The 25261-nt window shown below is 32.5% G+C and overlaps 1 protein-coding gene, 1 non-coding gene and 1 pseudogene across 6 annotated transcripts; 2 read left to right on the top strand and 1 right to left on the bottom strand.

The window, feature by feature from the left end:
- Window positions 1-716: 716 nt before the first annotated feature.
- LOC120087457 (small nucleolar RNA R71) lies at window positions 717-820 on the top strand. Its single transcript, XR_005484598.1, has one exon. It is a non-coding gene; the product is annotated as a small nucleolar RNA R71 (small nucleolar RNA).
- A 10198-nt stretch (window positions 821-11018) lies between these two features.
- Window positions 11019-14454, top strand: NHO1 (Actin-like ATPase superfamily protein). 5 transcript variants are annotated; one of them, XR_016532083.1, is made up of 6 exons: window positions 11019-11412; window positions 11505-11726; window positions 12032-12998; window positions 13094-13363; window positions 13647-13754; window positions 13870-14454. XR_016532083.1 is itself a non-coding variant. In XM_039043680.2 (4 exons), the coding sequence occupies exons 1-4, from the start codon at window positions 11276-11278 to the stop codon at window positions 13337-13339; spliced, it is 1572 nt and encodes a 523-aa protein (XP_038899608.1). In that variant the 5' UTR covers window positions 11019-11275; the 3' UTR covers window positions 13340-13486. The 5 variants fall into 5 exon arrangements, 1 of the variants encoding a protein (XP_038899608.1); XR_016532081.1 differs by having other exon boundaries at window positions 13867-14454; XR_016532082.1 differs by having other exon boundaries at window positions 13640-13754.
- On the bottom strand, window positions 13751-24026 carry LOC120084526 (receptor-like protein 56; annotated as a pseudogene).
- Window positions 24027-25261: the final 1235 nt, after the last annotated feature.

Genomic DNA, 25261 nt, shown 5'->3' with positions numbered 1-25261 from the left:
TGCCCTACCTAGATCTCCAGGTTTCTGATAGATGATGCCTGGCTTTTTAGCAACGCGTCATTCTGAGCTATGTATTCCTTCAATAGGTTCTCAAGCGGAGATCCTGAGCTCGACGCCTATCCTCTATTAAAAGGCTGTTGATGCTGCTGATAAGTTTGTTGAAATGTAGGCGGCGGTCCATTCCTTTACTGATGGTTCACCCCTGAATGGTGCTTTTGCTGATTTCCTCCTATCCAAGAAAAATTCGGATAGTTTCTCCATTCAGGGATATATGTATTAGAGAATGGGTTGGTTTTTATGAAGCATACTGACTGAGCGTTTTGTGGACATTTATCATAGGAGTAAGGATCTTCACAGCCCATACAGCTAACCATAGGCTGCCCAAACGCCTCTACCTGATTCACCTTCTGCTGATTTGATGCGTTTCCCAGCGTTATGTTCTGCAGAAGGCTGGTCATCGTAGCCACTTGAGCAGAAAGTGTGGCTATTGCGTTGGCATCAATAGAATTAATGTTCTGAGATCTCCTTCTCCTATCAGTTCTTCCATCATATGTATCATCCACCCATTCCATATTGTGTTTAGCAATGCGGTCTAATATCTTTTAGCCTTAGTATAGGATTTGTCCATAAGTCCACCAGTCGTTGCTACATCTGTTGCCATCTGTGATGCTCTATTCATTCCTCCATAAAACGTCTCCATTTGGATAGTCAGTGGTAGTCCATGGTTTGGGCAATTTTTGACTAAGCCCTTAAAACGCTCCCATGCGGCGAATAAGGTCTCAGTATCTTCTTGTTCAAAGTTCATAATCTCTCGACGCCTCCTCGCGTTAGTGGTAGGTGGGAAGTATTTTTGCATAAATTTTTCCACCAACTTCTCCTAGGTGGTGATTTCACCAGGCTACAATGAACTCACCCATTGTTTTGCGTCATCACACAAAGAATAGGGAAACAAGGATAGCCTGATCGTCTCTCGGGTGATTCCAGAAATCACAAATGAATTACACATTTCCAGAAAACACTTCATATGGGCGTGAGGATCTTCACCACGACCACCCCCAAATTGTCCAGCACTTTGGAGCATATGAAGCATAACTGATTTCATTTCGATCCTGGTTCCATCCGGCGTTGGGTATATGATTCCTGGAGAGAAATTATATAGTATAGGGGACGCGTACTCCCTCATGGGACGCGTGCTGCTATTTGCCATCAGGTTCGGATTCTGAGCAGCATGAGCTAGTTGCTGATTTGCCTGTTCTTTCGCCATTGCTCGTTGCCTGTCTTCTTGTCTGAGAAATTGCTGCCTTAACTTTCGACGATGATTGGATCGATTCCTATGCCGGAAGGTCCTTTCAATTTCGGGGTCGTATCTGAATTCAGAAGTGCTCTCCTTACTCATAAACATTCATAAGCTTAGGCGTAGCTTGTAATACTCCCTCAACCGACGTGTTCCTACAACAGATACAAACAAAATTTTTGGTTAGTTCTTCTGAATCCCTAACAACGGCGCCAAAAACTTGTTCGTTGCTATCGTGATTTGCTCTAGGAGTGTATTGTACAAAATAAATTGGAGAAATAAGTTCTTAAGTATAAGTGATGTGTTTATTGCTTTGATGCGTTTAAGTAATTGTAACACATTGAGGCGTTAGATATATGCACAGAACGCACATAACTCCTAATGACGTTCAAGTTTTCCTAAATCAGACCCAAGTATAAATCTAATTTAGGTTCCTGGTAAGTCCAGGGTCGATCTCAGGGATTCAGTTAACCAAACGCAGACCTTACGTTGTATCTACTATAGGGGTTTTCCTAAATGAATGTGAGAAATGTGTTATTTACACTAAATTGCTGTGCCTGTGCAAGAAGATACAAAAGGGGAGTGGTGAATGATGGATCATGCGAAAATGGAGTTTAAGGTAAGTGGACATGTCGATCTAAGATGAGTGTACACAACTAGGATGTGACGTGAATGAGATGAGATGATTTGCTTATCTTTTGTTTATGCGTCAGACTTCATTCAACATTTTTCAACGTGAATAACATACAAAGCCTAACTCTAGGATACATGCGTCTAACACAAAATGCAATGGACACCAGTAAGTCTATCTCTAGTTGTACTAGACATCCTACTTAATGCAGCTTAGTTATTCTTTCGAATAGTCTAAATTAAAGATGCTTTTACCAAGTTGTCAAGTTGGCTTGAGCGTTAGAATGAAGTTGTGCATAAATTTTAATGCATTCAACATAAACAAGAAATAAATAATAGCAAGTATGATGGATCAAATATATGAATTTTATAAAGAAACAAGGAATCTTTACAAAAACAATATTCAATCAAATGGAATGAAAGCGATAAATAAGAAGGAAACTGAGTCAAGCCAAAGAATACAATTTCTTGTAGTTTTTTGGCTTGATCTCATTGTGTACGAACTTGTATAGGAAGTGGATGAAGTGTCTTTCTCAAGAGTGGCTTCCTCCGCTCCCTGACCGGCAGTGGTGGTGGTTATCAACCTTTTTTATCGTCTCGACACCACGGCACAGCTTCTACAGAACTAAGACTATGACTACAATATACAGAGAGTAAGGATCTTGATAATTTCCGAACTGCTTAACTCTAGAGGGACTTCATCTATTTATAGGCGTTGGTCACGTCCACTTGGTGAATGGGCAGCATTAAAGTCCATGTCCTGGTCAGCCCCTTGACTCTTGGAAGCTTTTTAGACACCGCCTACTGCTTGGAAGCTTTTCAAACGCCACCTGCTGCAGGTGCCCATACTTGCAAGTGGTGATGTGACACAATCAGCCTAGAGCAATGAATCTTCTCTGCGTTGAACTACCTCTGATGTATGGGCCCTTGCATTAGAGCTTTTCCTGCGGCACTTGTCTAATGTGTTAGCGTTAATCCTTGCATTGAAATCTGCAATACAATGCGTTAGTGCCACGATATTTAGTAATAAAACTTCTTTTGTATGAGTTTGCTAATGTTTGAATAAATCCATGAGTTTTTTTCTAAAAATGAGGAGAATTTATCATTAAAAACCTTAGTTGTTCCAACTTAAGAGCAAAAATAACTTGTATTTCTACAAGTTATCAGTTCCTCCTAGGGTTGATAGGCTTCTTCTATTGACGTTAACCCTATGGAGTTAATGCCATTGGCCTTCTTGTCAGACTTACTCAACTAAATAAGCTTAACATAGACTTAAAACATCATCCATTCTAACGCGTACCTCTTTTATGCGTTCAAGACTTAGAAAATTATTGGGTGTGGATGTTAAACCATGTGGCCACAAGCACCACCCATGTGCCAGCGCATGCCTATGCACGCACTCAGTCGTGCGCCCAGGCACACTCCGGACAGCCCTTGCTCTTAACTCGTTGTACGCCTACTTGCACAGCCTTGCACACAACCTGCTGCACAACCTATCACATCCCTTACACATAATTTAGTTCTTCGCACACGCATCTGATAATGGGCAGAAATGCACGTTATTATAGTGCTAAGTTATTAAACAATGAAGGTTTGTGTTGATAAAATATGTTAGATTGCGTCCAAATAGCATTAAGTTCATGACATTGTGGTCGCATGCATCCATCGAATAAAAACAGTTAACTTTTGTATTTTTATGCAGAATATGCGTTGACGCAAGGTGAAAAGTACGATCATAAGAAATCAACGGTTGAACGCAGCATTACCGCAAGGCTTTGCGGTGATTTGTGCTCGCAAACATCTGCTCAAGAAGGATTGTCGCATAGAGCCGGTACAACTTGGTAGGCGCATCTGGGTGAAAAGCATAATTAATGACAATGGGACAGAAAGCTGATGACGATCGAATCCAAATCAAGTTGACAAGCCGCTAACGATAACAAGTACACTCAGCTTTTCAGTGACAAATATTCGGCGCATCATTCAGAAAATTAAAGCCATCCCATCTGAGCAATCATAAGAGAGAAGCCGCCTTTCACCCCGAAGCTCTATAAATACCGAAGGCAACCTTCAGAAAAGGGTTCAGCTAGTTCAACGAGTTCAGATACTTAGAGAATTTTCCCTTAGTTAGAATAGCCTTGTTCATAGTTTTCCTTTTCATTTAGAAGGCGGAGCGAGAGAAGGGAAGAGACGCCAGAAGATTGCTCAGGGTAACTCGAGAGAGAACCCAGAGGCGTAGAAAAGCAAAGAGCAGGCCGACTCTCGCGAGAGAGAGACTATCTTTTGAACAAAGTAGAAAAAACAGTATAAAAGCCTAGGAAGCAAGAGATTGCTACCAGGCTCTTTATTCTCTCCTTGCATTGTTATTTTGTATTTCAACTCTATATCTATACAATGGAATTTCTTTATCTACATCTGTTCACTCTATTAGCATGCATGAGTAGCTAAATTTTCCGAATGGGTTGAGAAGAACTAAGCTAACATGACCTAGGATCTTCATTGCTTGCGATTATCTTGTTTTATGTTATGCCCAACATCTCTTTAGAGCTACTCAAAAGAGAGTCTAAAGAAAGAACCTAAGACTTGAGAGAGCTAGGTTAGAATCTAGACTCGAGAGAGCAAGATTAGATCTGCATAAGCAAGAGATAGGGACTTAGAGATAAGCTCTATTTGCCAACCTACATTGCATGCATCCTAGAGATAGATTATGATATTATGTGGTCTCCTTGTTTGTATGTGTGTCATTTTGTCATCGCATAAATAAGAATAGAGGCTTATGTGTAGGTCCTATAGACTCATCGCATATATCGTATGTGTTCTATCATTAGAAGCCGTAGCATTCGTGTCGGGAGATGGTTTACTATTGTATGTGTGTTTCATGGTCGCATAACATGAACGCATCCTAGGAAGTGTTAGCCAAACCCCTTCTCAACCTGTTCACCGCATACTCATTGCATCTTCCGTTTTATCAACTCTTTTTGAAACTCCGCTGCATTTGTTTATTTTATTACCGCAAACAACAACCCAAAACAACTATTTGAATTAATGGTTACCGCAAAGTTTTCTTGAAAATTACCACCGCATACCATTTTTCCAAATCCCTGAGTTTGACCTTGGACTTACCAGGAAACTCGATGGGGTTTATACTTGGATTCTACTGAGAAAACTCGTTGCTCAATGCATTTCCATCACCGCATCTCATAAAATAATGCATCAGTGTCCTCTAGCACCAACACCTGGTCGTTCAAGCTACTTGCGTGCTCATCCTAAGAGATTCTTTAGATTTCAACTTGAATCCTTAAGAGATTCCTTCTGACAGCCCTGGAGCTCCAACTTCACTCAATACTCGTTCAAATGGCTAGAATCACCTCAATAACACAAATAGTTTGCTCAAACCGACCTCTTGAACTGAGGCCCTTCTTTATATAGCTAAGACTACATGTTTTAGCTTAAGGCCAACGTGCCAGCTAGCCCACTAAATGGGTTTAGACAGCTGGTCCACTCAAGTTGGTGGTTAAGCTATGATCACCTCTTAAACCAACACATGGTTCAACACCCTCTGACCATCGCATGGAACATCTGGATGCACACCCCCTTGGCCAATGCACACATTCAATGCATCTTGCATCCATCGCTTGGCCTAGGGTCATTGCCTGGCTTTCCTTTCTTGCAGCTCTTACCTATCCAACACATAACCACAACCATGCATCTAAGGCCTTCCTTGTTCTGCCGGACACATCTTTACCCAACTAACCTCACATGAGGCTTGGCCAACGTATAGCCCACATCCATTGCATGGCACACTCTCAGCCAACACTTAGTCATCTTTTCTATGCTTCACGCCTAACTTGCGCTCGTCTAACCTCCATGAGCATGGTTGCCGCCTACCCATCAACGCATCAAGGTCTTCAATGCAATGCTTCAACACTTATCCAAATTTCCCTTATCAAGTGCGTTAATACCTTGCTACCCAAGAGCTTCATCTTCCACCCTTAAAACACTGTTTATTTATTTATTTTTTTCCTTCTTTAACCATCCTCAAGCTTTTCCCTACAAACATAACATTAGCTTATACTTAACTTTAATTAATCATAATAAATAACTTACTTAGGTAAGAAAATTAGGGTTTGGGGTTTACATATTGAGTCGATGATATGGCCACTCTCACCCATACAAATCAAAGGACCGCCTTCATAGACAAGAGTTCACAACTCATTCATGATTCAGGTCATGTCACCTATGGTTGTCCTGGTGAAATATAAGTCTCTACTATTAACGGTGTTATATAATGAAACTATTTATTTCGTGGTCCTATGTTATACAAACCCTTTTGTATAGAACATCCCCGCTCAAATGTCTCCACATAAATGATCAAGATCAGATTATTTGTAGCACTTTACAACAATTGTAATATCTACAAAGTGGGTCATGTTCGTAGTTTCACCAGGATAAAGTATCCATCCTTATCCATCTACTATAGACCATTTAGGTTATCATTTAAACATGATCCACCTATATGTTTCTACATATATATTTAAGCTACAAAAGATAACCTTGGATGTTAGTTTATTGGTTTTGTGGGTTAATGCTACTAAATGTTGAATAAAATATCTCATATATTATTAAATAAATAAATTATTTTTACATTACAATTACAAACTACAAGACCCACAAGATATAGGGCATCAACCACAACATCCTTTTGGTTCCCCATTTATTAGAATAGACAAAGTTGTTGTAGTGATGTAATCCATGATGAGAGATACCCATCTTAGATTAAAACCAAGTTTGAGCATTCTTTTTTGGAGGAAAGTCCATTCAACTCCGTCATAATATGCTTTACTTAGATCCAATTTGATTGCAACAAATCCTACTACTCCTTTCTTTCTTTTCTTTAAGAGATGTAGACATTCATGTCCAAGAATAATGTTGTCAGTTATTGCTCTTCTTGGTATAAATGTGGCTTGTGTAAAAGAGAATAGAGAAGTCGGTATAGGTCTCAGTTTATTAGATATTGTTTTTGTGATGATTTTATAGATGACATTACACAAACTGGTTGGTCTATAGCCTCCAACAGAATGAAGATTCGAAATTTTTGAATTAAAACAATATGAGTAGAATTTATTAAATGAATTCCCTTTCCATCACTCAAAACTTTAAGACATTTTATTATTGTGCCTTTGCCAACTATGTCCTAATAGTTTTGAAAAAAAAGAGCAGGATAGCCATCAGGTCCCGAAGCTTTTGTGGGGAAAATATGCTTTACTGATTCCTTGATTTGAGATTCTATAAGTGGAGTAAGAAGAGATGAATTCATTTCATTAGTAATTTTAGAAGGAACTAATTCCAATAAAACATCCATATTTTCATTATTAGGGTTTATTGAAGTGAAAATATCATGAAAATAGGAATAAATGTTTCTTCAACTTTTATTTCGTCATCAATCCAATTTCCTTTTTTTTCTTTGATACCCAAAATCTCATTCTTTTTTTTTCTTTCTTATGAAAGCTTTTTTTATGAAATCATTTGGTATTTTGGTCTCCTTAATTAAGCCAATCATCTCTTGATCTCTGTTTTCAGTAAATTTCTTCCTCTTCTAATAAGTGATCTAATTCAAACTCAAGGCCATGATTTTTTTGGAAATCGATTGAGGGACCTTTTTCATATTCATTTTTCAGTTCATGTTTGCAAATAATTAATTCTATTTCTTCTTTGACAGAGTAATTTCCTCTTCCAATAGGATAGAGATTTAGATTAGATATTTAGATTTGGAGTAAAATGGTTATTTCTAGGAAAACAATCATTCTAATTACATCAGGATTCTATAATCTTCTTACATTCCACATGTGAGGTCCAGTACACTTCAAATTTCAAAGATCTTTTATTGAAATCTATTCTTTTGAACCGACTATTCAATGTATCATATAAGATGGGCTTATGACTAGAACAAACCCAATCCAAATTATAAATCTTTGATTTTGGAAATAATTCGTCAAAAGATTGATTACAAAGATATCTGACTAATCTCTCTCAAATGCTAATTGTTTTTCTTACACCTGTCCAAGTAAAAATATATTTTGAAAAATTCATATCTCTAAGATTACATTCATCTATACAGGTCCTGAAAATTTCAAGTAAAGATAAGGCTTTAGGAGGATCGTCCTCTTTTTCGTAATTCCATAAGATTTCATTTAAGTCTCCGCCAATTAACCAAGGTGATTCATCATTGTTGTTATGTGATCTTCTTATTAACTCCCAAGTGACTTTTTTTCATTTTTGTTTATGAGAATCCATATAATCTAAAGGATCTCAAATTTTTTCCATTCCAATATAGATCGGAGTCAATATGGTGCGGTGAAAATGATTGGATGTTGATTATTATCTCTTGTTTCCATAGTAAACATAATCTTCCCTTAGCTCCTTCACTATTCACTGTAAAACCATTTTGAATTTGGATTTTAATGGTGATATCTTTACCACTTTGTCTCAAATAAAAATAGAATGTCAGGGGCACGAAAGCGAGTGAGCTCTCGCAACCTTCGGAATACTCTAGAATTACTCAATTCTTGAGCATTCCAGCAAAGCAACTTCATGTTGGGAGGCAGGGCTGAAACTCAACCTCTACCTTTGAATTGGGAAGGTTATTTATGACTTTTTATTAAAGAAAATTCTTCATTTACTTCAGTTTTTCTTTTAAACTTTTCTTCAGAGGTGGTCAGATGATATTTCGAGGGCTGAAATTCAAACTTTTCAAATTTTTATCAAGGCAAGAACTTGAAGTATCTATTGATGGAGATGCAGGGAAGTTACCATCCCAATCCGAATTGGATGATATATTGAGATTAATTTGTGAACCATCTTTCAAGCTGGTATTAAAATTCTTATTATTTTATTTTTTTCTGTATTTGGTGGTCAGTTTCCACATCAAGAAAGTCTCCATTTAAGTTCCCATTTTTTTCTGCCATGAATCTGTTTTTATAGCCTAGAGGTAAATCCAGAATTCTTATCCAGAAGGCGACATGATTGAACTTATATTCTTGGAGGATTCTGGAAGGGATTTTGGTTTCCTAGAGCCTCACCCTAACTATGTATAAACGACAGGGTAATGCTATTTTTTTTTATAAAGTATTCCATTTTTTAGTATTTATAATTAACATTATTATTTAATTCTAAAATAATTAACTTTTATCAACACTATAATATTCTCATGCTTAATTATAAATTAAATACGAACATAATTTATATTTTCAAGCATGTGCAAAACCTAATTTAAAAATCTAAATCAACTCTGTGAAATGTAGTCGGTTGCCACGTGGAAGATAAAACACTACTACGTCCTATTGGATAAAAGATATTATAGCGAAGCCCAAAATTATCTTTTTCATGACGTAAGACTGAATGCTAAACCTTGTACTCTCTGTCAAAGTCAAATCCGTGATTCTTAAATTAAAGTTCCACTTTCCATAACACATTATTTTTCATAGGAAAAAAAAGAAGAAAATCTAATAATTGCTTTCCCTTTTTAAAAACGAAAGGAAAAAAATTGGAGGTATCTATTATGACCTCTTATCTTAATTATTGTATTAAAAAAAGAATAATTACAAATATAATAAAGTCCAAAGTATTTGTAGATATAATATAATATAAAAAATATATAGATATAATAAAATTTAGATTTTGCTTTTGAAGTCTATCAATAATAAAGTATATCGCTTAGGAGTAATAAACCATATCATTGATAGGAGCCTACCAACAATAGCGTCTATCGCGGATAGATTTTACTATATTTGATATTCTTTAAAAATTGTTGTTATATAATTAATTACCATCCCAAAGTGCTACTCAATATAATTACTCAAAAAAATATCTCAACATTTTACAAATCTAAAGGTATAATTATAATGTAACAATCATGGTTGATTTTTGCAACTTTATTTTATTAAATTACATTTTAGAAAAATGTAAATTGACTACTGAAATCACATATATTTTCTAAGAGCTGGTTACAAAATAGGCAAAATAAGTTCTTAATATTAGGCCTGTAGTCCAAACCTTTTAGTTTTTTAAAATGAGTAAAAAAATAAGCAGCCCACGATCTAAAACAAAAAGGGCAAAAAATGTATGGATACATCTTATATAATTGATACACACTTGATACACTTGATACATCTGATACACCTAATATACTTATATCCCTTGATAGACTACCGATGTATACTTGATACCCCTTAATACACTTAAATTAAAATAATACACTTATAATTTTTTTAAAAAGAAAAGGAAAAGAAGACTTGAACTTCTTCTTCTTTGAAAGCCGTAGACCCTCCCCCAACATCTCCCTTCTAATAGCCACTCCACACCAATTGTCATCGTCCACTGCTCCACCTCTCCGTTGCTTACCTCCATCGATTGCTGCACATCCGGTCACAGTCATCGATTGTCGGTCGCTGTTTTTCTCTTTCTTTCACTATCTTTCTTTCCTCCACATCTGGTCACCATTTGTCTTATATACTCTATATTGTTGATACACTTGGAATATCACACTTATAAAATAGAATATACATGCTTTACTTGAGAATAAGTTATTGATTGTATATTGGTTGTTGTTAAGATATATTATTGATACATTTGGAATATCAAGTATTTGCTAATAGGCGACTGATAAGTTCATGTCTTATGTTTGTTATATTGCTGATACACTTGAAATATTTAATATTCTTGCTTACTGATATTTAATAATATGTTGATGAACTAGAGATCTAATATGTTGGAGTTAAGATGGCAGATACACAAACATATTTTGCTACCCAATGTAATTTACCTTTTTTTTAAATAATATGTAAAGTAGAATAACAAATTGTTGACATCGAGAACCGCAATACATTTTTTTAGTACAACAATTATTGAGTGGGGAATTGAGCCTCCGACCTCTCAAATAAGATTAATTTTTGCAATACAAATTTTATCTTGAGGCAAACTATGCTTCTACTCATTATTAAAATCACATCCAATAATCAATAATTAAGTTGCTGAGTTGGAATTGGAAAATAAAAAGAATAAAACAACAATTAGATGGTTGCGTTGGAAAATTATAATAATCCTTATCGGTTATCACTATGCTAAAAAATTACTCTATTTTGCCTTTTTTAGTATTTATCTTATCGAAACTACCAATTATCCAATTTCTTTCTTTTTATTAATATTATTTAAATAAAAAAGGCCCCAAGAATCAGGAGTAGAAAGTCATAACTTTATCCGTCGCTGTACAGAGTTCATTATCTTTTACAGTTTCTCTGTAGATCCACCGAAGATTTTGGTTTGAAATCCCGAACTGAAGAACAGAGAATCCAGGAAATGGCGAAGGCAGAGGAGGTTTTCGTTGGGTCAATCGATCAAGGAACCACCAGCACCAGATTCATCATCTACGATCGCCGTTCTCGAGCCATCGGATCTCACCAGGCCGAGTTCACTCAATTTTACCCTGAAGCCGGGTGAGTGAGTGGGTTGATGTTCCTTAATCCTTCGATCTCTGCCCCATTTCTCTCTTTTATTACTTTCGAGAGTTTGATTTAATCTTCTGTAGATGGGTGGAGCATGATCCGATGGAAATTCTGGAGAGCGTGAAGGTTTGTATGGCCAAAGCCCTAGATAAGGCCACCGCGGCGGGTTACAATGTGGATAATGGATTGAAGGCGATTGGTTTGACCAATCAGAGAGAGACAACTCTGGTTTGGAGTAAATCTACTGGCTCTCCCCTCCATAACGCCATTGTTTGGATGGATGCTCGTACCAGTTCTATTTGCAGGTACTCTGTTTCCCCCTGATTTTCACGTTTTCCCCCATTTCCCTTTTTTACTGAGTTAATTGGTTTCTGTGTTTACAACGATTGAATTCTAATTTTTTGCACTTTTCTAGATTCTGGGTTCTTGGTTAATGCCATTTGCAGCGATATATTGTCTGATTTAGGGTTGAGTTTCGTTGTTCTGATTGCGGACTTTTATTTCTTATTCTTGTAATTGTACTTAAGAAATGAGATTTTGTATTTCTTGAACTATATCTATGGATTTAGGAGGAAGTATATTTTGACATCCTTTTATTTTGATATGGTAGAAAATTGGAGAAGGAATTATCTGGTGGGAGAACCCATTTTGTGGATACTTGTGGTCTTCCCATAAGCACCTATTTCAGTGCAGTGAAGTTGATTTGGCTGATGGAAAATGTGGAGGATGTTAGGGAAAGTATAAAGAAGGGAGATGCTTTATTTGGTACTGTAGACACTTGGTTGATATGGAACTTAACTGGCGGTGTCAATGGAGGATTACATGTGACTGATGTTTCGAATGCATCACGAACGATGTTGATGAACCTCAAGACTCTTGATTGGGACAAACCTACATTGGAAACACTAGGAATACCAGCAAAAATCTTGCCGAAGATTGTCAGCAACTCTGAGGTCATTGGGAAAATATCCCTAGGTTGGCCAATTACTGGTGTTCCCATTTCAGGATGTTTAGGTGACCAACATGCTGCAATGCTTGGTCAAGCTTGTAGGAGAGGTGAGGCCAAAAGCACATATGGGACTGGTGCTTTTATACTTCTCAATACAGGGGAAGAGGTTGTTCAATCCAAGCATGGCCTTCTAACCACTTTGGCATTCAAGCTTGGGCCGGTTGCTCCGACAAATTATGCTCTCGAAGGCTCCATTGCCATCGCTGGAGCTGCAGTTCAGTGGCTGAGAGACAGTCTTGGAATTATTAGCAGTGCAAAAGAGATCGAGGAATTGGCATCACAGGTTCAGTCCACCGGTGGGGTTTATTTTGTACCTGCCTTTAATGGGTTGTTTGCTCCATGGTGGCGTGATGATGCTCGTGGAGTCTGTATTGGGATCACAAGGTTTACTAGCAAGGCTCATATTGCTCGAGCCGTGCTTGAGAGTATGTGTTTTCAAGTGAAGGACGTGTTGGATTCGATGCACAAAGATGCTGGAGAGAAGGGTGAGGTAAAGAATGAGAAAGGGGAATTCTTGCTTAGAGTGGATGGTGGTGCTACTGTCAACAATCTTTTAATGCAAATTCAGGTTTGTGATTTCTATTCCATATTCTACATGTTTTGTCACTCTTGATATAGTTTTCCACTTTTTCTTGATCCTTATTGTTGTGATCATTTCTGCAGGCAGATCTGTTGGGAAGCCCAGTGGTGAGACCGGCCGACATTGAGACAACTGCACTTGGAGCAGCTTATGCAGCAGGATTAGCTGTTGGAGTTTGGAGTAAAGATGAGATTTTTGACTCAGGAGAAAGGGTTAAGAGTGCAACCACTTTCCATCCTGTATTAGAAGAAGAGCTGAGGAAGAAGAAGGTGGAATCATGGTGCAAAGCTGTCTCAAGAACCTTTGATTTGGCTGATCTTTCTCTTTGATGGCATCTTCTTCAACTTTATAATGTACTTCCTTCTTTTCTTCTTCATTTATTGTACAATTTTCACGTGTTCATGAATTATAGTCACCCTTAATAAATTAAAATATAACGAAATAATACAATGGAACAAATTTTCCTTATGACTAAATTCAAAAAGCTCTCACATGTGATTATTGGGATTTGTGATTGGTTTGAAGACTTAAGGTGACCAGATATATAAATGATTAGCTTGAAATAATTGAATTCACATATTAATCACACATTTATGTACTTTTATCATCTAATTGTCATCTGATGGAAGGTCAAAGGAATACAAGCGACTCCATTGAAGCTTTGAAGAGGACATCTATAATTTCATCACATTTATCAACAGCCAAGAAAAACTTTGAAGTTTGATTTGGAAGGATACATTTTAGGTACACTTGAAAAAATAATAATAGTAATCTTCAATAAAATAAAAACCATTTCTGACACCATTGTGGGTTTATGCATAGAACTGATACAATTCCCAACAATATTATGATGTAGGAGGCTGCAAAACTCCAACTGAATGCTTCTAAGTCAATGAATGCTCCATCTTCTTCTTCTAGCTTAACAGATTGGTTGTTTGTTGATAAAATAGGGCTTGAACATTTGTGTTCAATATATGATCCACAAAGATAAGGATTACCATAGAAACTGCTATTAGAATATGTGAACTGTAATGTTGTTGGGATCATACCTGATAGATTATTGTATGCCACATTGAAGATAGAAAGAAAATTGAGTATAGTAAGTTCAGAAGGAATATTTCCACTCAATAAGTTATTAGAAAGATCCAAGCTTTCCAATTGTTTGAGGTTGGAGAATACTTTTGGTATAGGTCCTACCAACTTGTTGTAGGAGAAATTCAAGGCATGAATATGTAAGTCTCCAAGCTGTCGGGGAATATCACCTGTTAGTTGGTTACTTGATAAATCAAGTCCAGACATATGTTTTAGAACATTTCCTTTGTAACTCTCAGACCTATGTTTTGTAGTAAAATCTACTTCCATTTGTATTTTAGGAAAATATATATCAAACTGTATACCATATGGGGAGTTTACAATGATTGCATATCCAAAAGTTGTGTCATAATCTCTAATTTGCTCTTGTTTTGTTTGATTAACTTTTATGTCCCCAAATGTTATATTATTGAAGCATGAAGGTATTGTTCCATTGAGGTTATTGCTGGAAAGATCCATAATATTTATTTCTCTATTTTGACATAATTGTGTTGGAATTGGACCCTCAAACTCATTCTCTTTCAACAAAAGAACCTGCAAACTTGTAAATTTGTTGAGCCATTTAGGAATATGTCCTGAAATGTTGTTGTAGCTTAGATAGAGAATTTTTAACTTTGAGGCAGCGGGCAATATTAATTCTTGTGGTATAGGTCCTGAGAACCAATTCTTTTGCATGTATAAGTAAACCAATGATGAAGAGTTGAAGCAGGTGGAGGGTACTTCACCAACTAGATGATTTTGAGATGCATCCAATATTATAAGTCTAGAAAGGGAGCAAATTTGTACTGGAAGTTCACCTACAAAACTGTTTCTTGACATTTGGACATATTCAAGGTCTTCTAAATTACCAATCCAACTAGGAATTTTGCCAGATAGCATATTGTTGGATATGTCCAATGCAGCCAATGATTGTGTGTCATTCAATCCATCCTCAATGCTTCCACTAAAGTTGTTGTTTGCTAGAAGCAAAAATTGTAGTGAAGGCATGTTGTTGAACATTGAAATTTGCAAATCTCCAGAAAATTTGTTGTTTGACACATCCAACCGAGTTAGCATCTTCATTTGTTTCATAGATGGAGGAAAATTACCTTCAAAACTATTTCTTGAAATATTGAAGAGCAAAACTTTTGGTAGAAGGAGACCCAAGTGGGTTGGCAATTGACCACTAAAAAGATTATTTGAAATGTCCAAAAATGATAAATTGTGGTTCCAAGTGAAGAGTTGAAGATGTCCGGTAAGTGAGTTGTTATTCAAAATCAAACAGTCCAATTCAGAGTTATTCTGTAACAACCAGAAAGGAAAAGGTCCAACCAAGTGGTTATGAGCAAGATTAAGGTATTGCAACTTATGCTGTGAGAGTAAGAAACTTGGGAATTTTAATGTAGTTTGACTATTGAGGTTACAACTAGACAGTGAAAGGACTTCCAACTGAAATTTAGGTAATTCTTCGGTTTCCATTTGAATGTTTCCGACATTACTTCTTCCTGAAAGCGCGAAACGTCGAAGCTTAGAGTGGTTAGTCAAGGAGGAGAATGAGAAAGTGCCTTCAAAGTAATTTTCATGAAGGGATAAATACTCAATCGATGTGAGTTTGGATATGGGTGTGCCTGGAATTTTTCCAGTTAATTGGTTATATGAGATATCAAGACGTTTAAGACCAGTGAAGTTCCCAACACATTCTGGAAATTCCCCTCTAATCTGATTGTGTCTAATTTTCAACTCAACAAGACTGTTTGATTCGCAAAATCCTACGATATAAAAAAATAAATAATAAATAATTTCATTAATTTGTCTTTTAAACTTCAAAAAAGTTTTAAAATTAAAAAATAAACAATCAATACACAAATTGAGGTGGATAACATTACTTTTTTTTTTTTTTTCTTGGGTTAAAAAACAGTTTTAGTCTATAAACTTAAATTTAAAGTAGATTCACTTTTTAGTCCATACACTTTCAAATGTTCAATTTTCTATTTCTAAAATAGTACTATTACTTTTTTACTTTATATTTCAATTTTATAGATACAACCAAACTAAATTACAGAAGTATTCTCATAGATTTTAAGAACAATAACGTAAAATAAAAAAGAACAATACTGGAAACAAGAGTTGGAATCCTCCCATTCTCAAATATTGTGGTAGCGAGCCATTGAAATCGTTATATGATAGATCCAATACTCTTAATTTCTTCAATTCTAATTCACGAACAATAAACAAAAAGAGAACTAACATTAGTTCTAGTTTGACTTTTATCTCTCATAATTTACAAAGTATTGAGAACATTTTACAAAGAAAAAAAAAATTCTTTGAACTTTTTATTGAAATAATATATTAATTATAATTTTGGATTAAAAGACATAATCGACAATTAGTAAATTTTGTATATAATCATATACAAATTTTATAATCATATTAAAAAAGAGATGAGACTCGAGTCAAAACTATACCCAAAGAAATAAGCCAAAGGCCCAGTGACCCATAGGTTGGCTCAATTTGGCCTCAAAACTCCAGTTCAAATATCCTAATTCAATCAAACAATTCTAAAGTAAGTCAATTTTCGCTCTTAATTTCCAAAAGCTTTCAGCCTCTTTCACTCTCTAATTGAAGATATACAAATTTCACTTTCTTTTATATGTCATGTTTTTCCACCTCTAAAAAAAATTAAATGTTGTTTTCACGTACAGGTTAGCCTTTTTACTATCAGAATTTTATCATGAACAAATCACATAAGTTAATTTAGGCTAAAGATTTCATTGGTTCAGATTCCCACATTTCAATAGTTGTCTTTATAAATAAATAAAATCACATACATATATATGACATATGTCGTCTTAACCAGCTAAAATATATTTACCTTGTAAGGGTATTACTCCATCATGATAATTATTAGATGAAAGATCCAAGATTTCTAAACTTCTTAATTTTGCAATATCTGGACAATCAAATAATCAAATAATTAATTAGCAAGGAAAAGAAAGTAGGAACTAAAGCTCTTCACATTTATGGCGATTTTTTTTTTCTTTTTAAAATTGATAAGTGCGAACTTTGCTTAGGAATAATGCCTCTTAGATCATCATTATCATTGAGATTCAAACTCTTTAATGGTATATGGCCTCTCAATGATGTATAAAATACTATTAATGAGATAATTGTTTCCGAGATTTAGAATCTCTCATCTTTTCAAACTTGATAATCCACCTAGTTCTGCACACTACTCAATCAAATACTCAAATAATGCTTATGTTAAACTCCAAAAGTTCAAATTTTATTTTATCAGTTAACTTTAAGTTTAATAATGAAGATTAAGTTGTAAAAGTTTAAGAGCTAAATTACCTTCCATTGGTAGTGTGCCGTTCAATTCATTGAGACTTAGATCTAATTCTCTCAAGTTTTCCAACCCTATGCATTACATCATATATAAAATAAAGAAGTCATTGTTTTAAATAGTAAAACTATTCAAAATATTTTCAAGTATAACAAAATATTATTGTTTATATCTTAGAAATATATGACGGTCTATCGCAATTTATCACTAATAGACAATAATACTTTGACATATTTATAAATAAATTAACTCATTTTTCTTTATTTGAAACAATACTAATATAAACTAACAATATTAATATAAACTATGTTAGACATTGGTCTTGTGTATTATTTGAAAATTTAGTTCTAATTAATAAGACCTTAGGATTTCAATTTTCTCCCATTACAATGCGAGAATATTTATTGGCTTTTCTATTTTATTTTTATTTTTTTATTTTTATTTTTTTCTGAAATATAATATGCGATTACATTCAATGAAGGGCATTAAAAAAAGGTATTTGCAAATCCAACAAAAGTTTATTAGATTTACACAAAATTTAACCAAAAATATTAAACCAGATTTAAAGTGTCTCCAAATTTCAATTTCTAATGGTTTAGACTAGCACTTAAAATAATTGTCGACAACTATGCCTTTAGAAAAATCAGTTAGAAAAAGAAGTAAAATAGTATTTAATAAATTTCAGCTTAAACTTGAAAAAATAGGTTAGGGTATTTCGTAAATAAATACAAAAATATCTTATTTTAGATATAATAACTAGAATAGACTTATCACCATTTCTTTTAATATTTTTTTATAATTTAAAATTTAAATAATTGCTTAGCATGATAAATTTTGTTTGTTATAGATTAATTTTTAAATAATAAGAGAAATAGGTTTATTTTAAAAAAAATCAATATGGTATACTTTTTTAACAAATTGATGTATTTAACTCGTGAAAAATAGAAAATAGATTTGATTATGTGAAAACTAGATAAATGTTTAAAACAAGTTTGAAAACTAAATATTAATTAAAAAATCTACCTTATTTTAAGAGAATGTAAAAGCCAATACGATACTTCTTTTTAAACTAGACATGACATTAACGTGTTTTTAAAAGTGATTTTAACATATTTAAATTAATTTTGTTTTACCAAACACAAAAGATGGTTAAGATTTTTTCCAAATAATTTTTTGACACGGCTAATTAAGGTATGTCAAATGTAGCTTTAGTTTTGAAATTTTAGTATGTAATAAGTTAGCACTTATATTTTTAAATTTGTGACAATATAATCTCTATATTTTTCAATTTGTGTGAGAATCCAATTGGTTTTCCTTTGGTCGGAAAAGAAATTAAATTTTAAAGTTAAAAATAAAAGTAGGATTTTCAATTAAATTTAAAAAAATTTCAAACTTGAAAATCTATCCGACTCAAATACTAAAATCATACTTATTTTAACTCTAAAAGTTAAAATTTCAATTCATCAGTTTACTTTAAGATTAATACTCAAAGATTAAGCTGTAAAAGTGTCAGCTAAATTACCTTGCATTTGTAGTGTGTCGCTCAATTTATTGGAGTTTAGATCTAATTTTATCAAGTTTTCCAAACCTGTATATTACATCATATATAAAATAAACAGAAACAATATTAATATAAACTATATTAGACAACTTTGGTATGTGTATTATTTGAATTTCAATTTCTAAGTTGACTTTGATATTAATAACAAAGATTTATTTGTAAAAGTGTGATTTTAATTACCTTGTATTTGTAGTTCACAACTCAATTTATTGTAACTTAGATCTAATTCTCTCAAAATTTTCAAATCTATGCATTACATCATATATAAAATAAAGGGTAATTCTTTTAAATAGTAAAACTGTTAAATATTTTCATGTATAACAAAATATTATTGTCTATTGGTGATAGATCGTGATAAACTTATATCACCGGGTGATAGACTACAATAAGTTTCTAATACTCAGAAATATATGATAGTCTATCGTAGTCTATCACTAATAGATAATAATATTTTGATATATTTGCAACTAAATCGACTCATTTTTCTTTATTTAAAAACATTCCTAAAATAGACAGATATAATGTAAACTAACACATATTAATATAAACTATGTTAGACCTTGGTCTGTGTATTATTTGAAATTTTAGTTCTAATTAATAAGACCTTAGGATTCCAATTTTCTTCTATTACAATGCGAGGATATTTATTGGCTTTTATTCTTGTTATTTTGATTTTTTTCTGAAATATAATATGCGATTACATTCAATGAAGGGCACTAAAAAAAGTATTTGCAAATCCAACAAAAGTTTATTAGATTTACACGAAATTTAACCAAAATATTAAACCAGAATGAAAGTAACGATTTAGTCCTCAAATTTCAATTTATAAAGATTTAGGCTAGTAATGATTTAGTCCTCAAATTTCAATTTATAAAGATTTAGGCTAGTTTTTAAAATAATTGTTGATAATGGTTAGAAAGATCAGTCATAAAAAGAAGTAAAATAGTATTTAGTAAATTTCAGCTCAAATAGATTACGGTGTTTTTGGTAAATAAAAAAAATATATCTTATTTTAGATATAATAACTAAAATAGACTTATCACCAACTTTTTCTAAATTTTTTGTAATTTAAAATTTAAATAATTGTTTAGTATGATAAATTTTATCTGTTATAGATTAATTTTTAAATATTAAGGAAAATAGTTTTATTTAAAAAAAAATCAATACGGTATACTTTTTTAAAAAATTGATGTAATAAAAAATAGAAAATAACTAGATAAATAGAGCTATTTTATTTATTATATTTATTTAAAAAATAGAAAATAAAAAATAGATTTTATTAGATAAATAGAGTATCGTATTTTCTATTTAAGAAATAGAAAATGGATTTGATTATGTGAGAACTAAATAAATATATAAAATAACTTTGAAAACTAAATATTAATTAAAAATTCTACCATATTTTAGGAGAATCTAAAAGCTAATACGATACTCTTTTTTAGAGTAGACCTAAAATTAAGTGTTTTTAAAAGTGATATTAACATATTTAAATTAAGTTTGTTCTATAATCAAGATTTTCTTTAAATGATTTTTGATACAACTAACTAACGCATGCCAAATGTAGCTTTAGTTTCAAGTTTTTAATAAGTTAATCTCTATATTTTTAAATTTGTATTAATATAATCTCTATATTTTAAAATTTGTGTGAGAACCTAATTGGTTTTTCTTAGGTCGGAAAAGAAAATAAATTTTAAAGTTAAAAATAAAATTAGGAATTGAAAAGAAAAAGAAAAAAGAATATTAAGTTTTGGGCAAAAAGGGAATTAGAAATGTACTAAAGGGTACGATTGTCTTTTCAGTTTTAAATAAAAGAATTTAAAAAGAAAAGAAATTGAAAAAACCAAGTCACGTGGCTTAAATTAAAGGTGAAAGGTAATAAAACGGAAAATAAAATAAAATATGAAAAAGGGGAAGAAGGAAGAAGAATCGTGAAATGGTGAGGGAGAGAAGATGGAGGCACAACACGATTTTAGGGAGAAGATTGTGAGTTCGATGGTAATCAGAAGCTATTATTCCAAATTTTGGTGATAATTTTTGTTTCGTAAGTATTTTCGTGAGAAATTTGAACAACATTTCATAAGTCTTCTGACAGATTTATGTTTCAAGTTTGAAGTAGTTTTCAAATGATAGATGGATGTAATTATATTTGACATTGGTGTGGCCGTATGTCAAGTGATTTACCTTTTGAGTTATTCTGCATGTACGTATTTGATCATGTTTGTTCTACTATTTACTTTGAGATTACTCGGTAAGTAGTATGATCACATTTGCTCTGCTATGAATCTTGAGCTTGTTTGATGTATGGTACGATTATGTTCCTCTGCTATCCTCGACATATAGTATGATTACGTTTGGATTTGGATATAGATTTAGCGAAGGTGTTTATATGTTCATCTTTATGTTTATAAGAAAATGCTTATGATTTCTTTATATGATAACTCTCTCAAATTTTCGAATTGTATGTATATTACACTGATAATTTCTATTTAGTAGGATTATAATTTTTTCAAGTTATTTTCTTATAAATTTTCAGCTTTCTAGCTCAATCTTTTAGGATTATTTTTTCTTCAAGTTGCTCTTGAGTTTCAATTGAAGTTCACAGTTCAAAAGTTGCCATCGGTTCATCAATTTATTGCAATATGGAGTCAAACATGAAGTTTTAGTATTTAGTAGTAGTTAATTCAAGTTAAGTTTCAAGTTCGAGGAGAATTTTATAGTAGGCTTCATTGTATACTTGGGGTTACTGTCGTCACTTCTTATCCTAGGTTCAAGTATGGTTATTGGGAGCAATGTGACAATTTGTTACAATTTAGTATCTCTATTATGAAGAATCTCATCGCAATTAATTGTTATTTTTTTATAACTTATAGGGACTTAGGTTACTTTTAATAGCCATTTTGTTTTTTATTTTAAGCTTTTCAAAATTAAACATATCTTGTCTCATTTTTTTTACAATAAAAGTACAACGTTTGAATTCTTAGTTAAATTTCAACAACAAAAATAAGTTAAGTAGATAATAAAAAAGAAATTTGAAGGTAAAAATAATACCTATATGCTTAATTTTTAAAAACAAAAATATAAAATCAAATGATGAACAAACACTTATTGTAATTTATAAAAAACTTGATCCTGACCAGATTTTGGAACTTACATGTGTAAGAAATTAACCAGAAAGTTTCAGAATTGAATTACAGACAATCATATTATAAACTAAAGTTTAAGTAATAAATTGGGTTAAAAATATTTTTTTAAAAAATAATATTGACATTAGCTTTAATTAAAAATGAAAAAATGATTTCTTTTCCCAAAAAACAGTTAGATACAGCTATCCCAAAGTTCATCTGTATGAAAGAAAGAAGTAAACAAAAGCATCTAGCTGGTCTTCAATGTTATTAAAAATATATAAGAATTCTTACGTTGGTTTTCACAAAATATTTATCTAAATTTAAAATATTCTGTTTTGTACAAAACATGTTATAAATAAACATTCCAATCTTTATTTATAACTAAGATCCAATGATGTCAAGTTTTCCAAACCTGGTTGAAACAAAAATATAACAAACATAAAACAAAACAAGAATGAGATAACTATTTTTTTTTTTTTGGTTTGAGTACAATAGAGGTTAGGGGATATGAACCATCGACTTTGTATTCACTGACTCACTAGTATATTCGGATGTCAATTGAGTTATGCTCTTTTTGGCTCACTGTATTGGATTGAAGGTGCGGTTTTGTGTTTTTCTTTTTTAAATTGAACTTAAGATTATAGTCAAATTTCATTAGGATCTTTTCAACCAGATCTAATTACATTCTAATTTTCTGAATATTTCAACACTTGTAAATTTAAATACTTTGCATTTGTAGCATATCATTCAATTATCGTAATGTAGATGTGATTCTCTCAAGTTTTCCAAGCCTAGGGGTTTGATTTGGTGTATTATTTTGAGTGTATGGATATAGTTTTAAAATCATGGTTAGTTATTATTAATAATATATTGTTTTTGAATTTACATATGAAGGTTGGGTGAATGGATTTTTTACCTCTACTATTAATTCTTAATATCAATGTCCAATCTTCCAATTTATAAATCTACCGACGAATATTTTAAATATCCTTTAAACATATATGAAATAAATTGAAAGTTTAGGAACCAACTAACCAAGTAAAGCGATAGACGACTCATTCAATCTATTTTGATCAAGTGCCAACTTCTTCAACGATGTAAGACCACTCAAAGATGAAAAGATTTTACTTCCAAAATAGTTTCCAGAAAGTTTTAAAATCTTTAATTTGTTGAAACTTGAAAATTTGTTGAAACCTGTGAACAGAGAAAAATATATTAGTTACTTAATCAAGAATGGAAAATTATGTATAAGATCATGTAAATTTACTCAATCATAATAGATCATATACCTTTGTCGTCAGTAAAATCAATAAATCTATTATAAGTTAGGTCAAGAAGTTTCAATTCTTTAAAATTTTGGAATAGAGAAAGATTGAGCAAAAAATAACTTTGTCAAATGAATGATATTCATCATCCAACAACTTGTCAAGCAAAAGGTCGACCACATGGCTGCCAAAATTGTCACATTTAACTCTATCCCAAGTGCAGCAATTAGTTCCAATCCACGAAGAAAATGGATTATTATCGATCCACCCGGAGAATTTAGTGAGATTATAGGAGAAAAACATGGACTTGATTTGTAACAAACTCAATCTTTCTTCCTCTACACACCCGTTACATAACCTGCAAATCACTCACAACAATCAATAATAATAAGAATAATAATGTTAGTGATAACCATTTCATCCTCAACTTCGACTCCATTGGATACACAAAATGATATCAAACTAGGAGCTTTTTGCTTTATGCTTTAAAATTCCATATCACCTTGCCCTATTTATATGCATCTTAATGGTGGATAATACATCCATATGTTAGGAGGTATACTCACTTAAACATTGAATAATGACAGATTAGGAAAGGTGTGAATCATATGTTTGTTTGTTAGTATATTCAGTTTATATATACCCATCCATTTTTAATAAGGTCGATTCTTCGACATGCAACCTTCTTGTGATAATTTTTTTTAAAGATATTGTAATTAAAGTATGGAGTGAAAAGGTATTGTAATTGAAGAAAAAGTATTGAAAAGGTATATAAGTTAAACTTCTTGTGATAAGTTTAACAACATAATTGATTTTTCTAACTAATATGGAAAAAAGAGAATGGATGTAAAGAAACACATAGAAGGAAAGACTGAATACTATTGTTATGGAAAATTTCTCTTTTCCTTCTGTCTTTTTTTTTTTATTATTATTATTTGTTGTATGATTATAAAGATGAGAGAATAATTTTATTAGAGAAAATGTTACAAAATATAAAGTTATGGTACCTCTAAGATTAAAGAGTTTATATAATGTATTTCTCTAAATCCTAAAATCATAATCACAAATACACCGTAAATAATTAAACAAGTCAAATACAAATTCTACTTAGGTTTAGGATTTAAGGAGAGTCACGTATTTGATCATTCAAAATGTCATATAACAAATTCAAGGCATTTCAACAATATTAGATAAAAATAAAAAAAAATTATATTGTTCAGATACTTTTGTAATATGGGACTGAAAAGAATCTCAATTTGTGTATTTATCTCGATTTCAAATCCAGCGATGTAATATTTTCTACCTCATCATTCTGTTGTTTCCCAAAAGAAAATTCTAAAGGGATCTATATTAGGTAAGAAACCTTTAGTGAAAAAGTCTGCTTCTCAAAAGTATAAGAGTTTTCAAATAAAGAAGAAAGGAAAAGGGAATAAGAAAGTCCCTGAAAAAAAAAGCATGAATAAATTTCCAAAAGGAAAATGTTTCCATTGTACGGATGTTGCAACGCAATTGCCTGCAATATCTTAAAGAAAAGAAAGCTGAAAAGGAAAACCAATGTAAATTCGATTTACTTATAATAGAAACATGTTTAGTAGAAAGTTCTCACTTCACCAGGATATTAGATTCAAGCGCCACTAATCATATTTGCACATTCATTCAGGAAACTAGTTCCTGGAAGCGGCTATCAGAAAACAAAATGACTTTCAAGGTGAGAATAGGTGAAGTAATTTTAGCAGAAGCAGTGGGAGGCATTAAGTTATATTTTGGAGATTCTTACATTTTACTAGAAAATATATATTTTTGTACCTAAGATGAAAAGGAACTTAGTCTCTGTATCTTGTTTACTGGAACATATGTATCAAGTCACTTTTGATGTAAATGAAGTG

The sequence above is a fragment of the Benincasa hispida genome, chromosome 9 (genome assembly GCF_027475165.1).
Source record: "Benincasa hispida cultivar pf3 chromosome 9, pf3_genome.v1.1, whole genome shotgun sequence".
Taxonomy (NCBI): Eukaryota; Viridiplantae; Streptophyta; class Magnoliopsida; order Cucurbitales; family Cucurbitaceae; genus Benincasa; species Benincasa hispida.
This window is presented reverse-complemented; position numbering and strand designations above follow the sequence as displayed.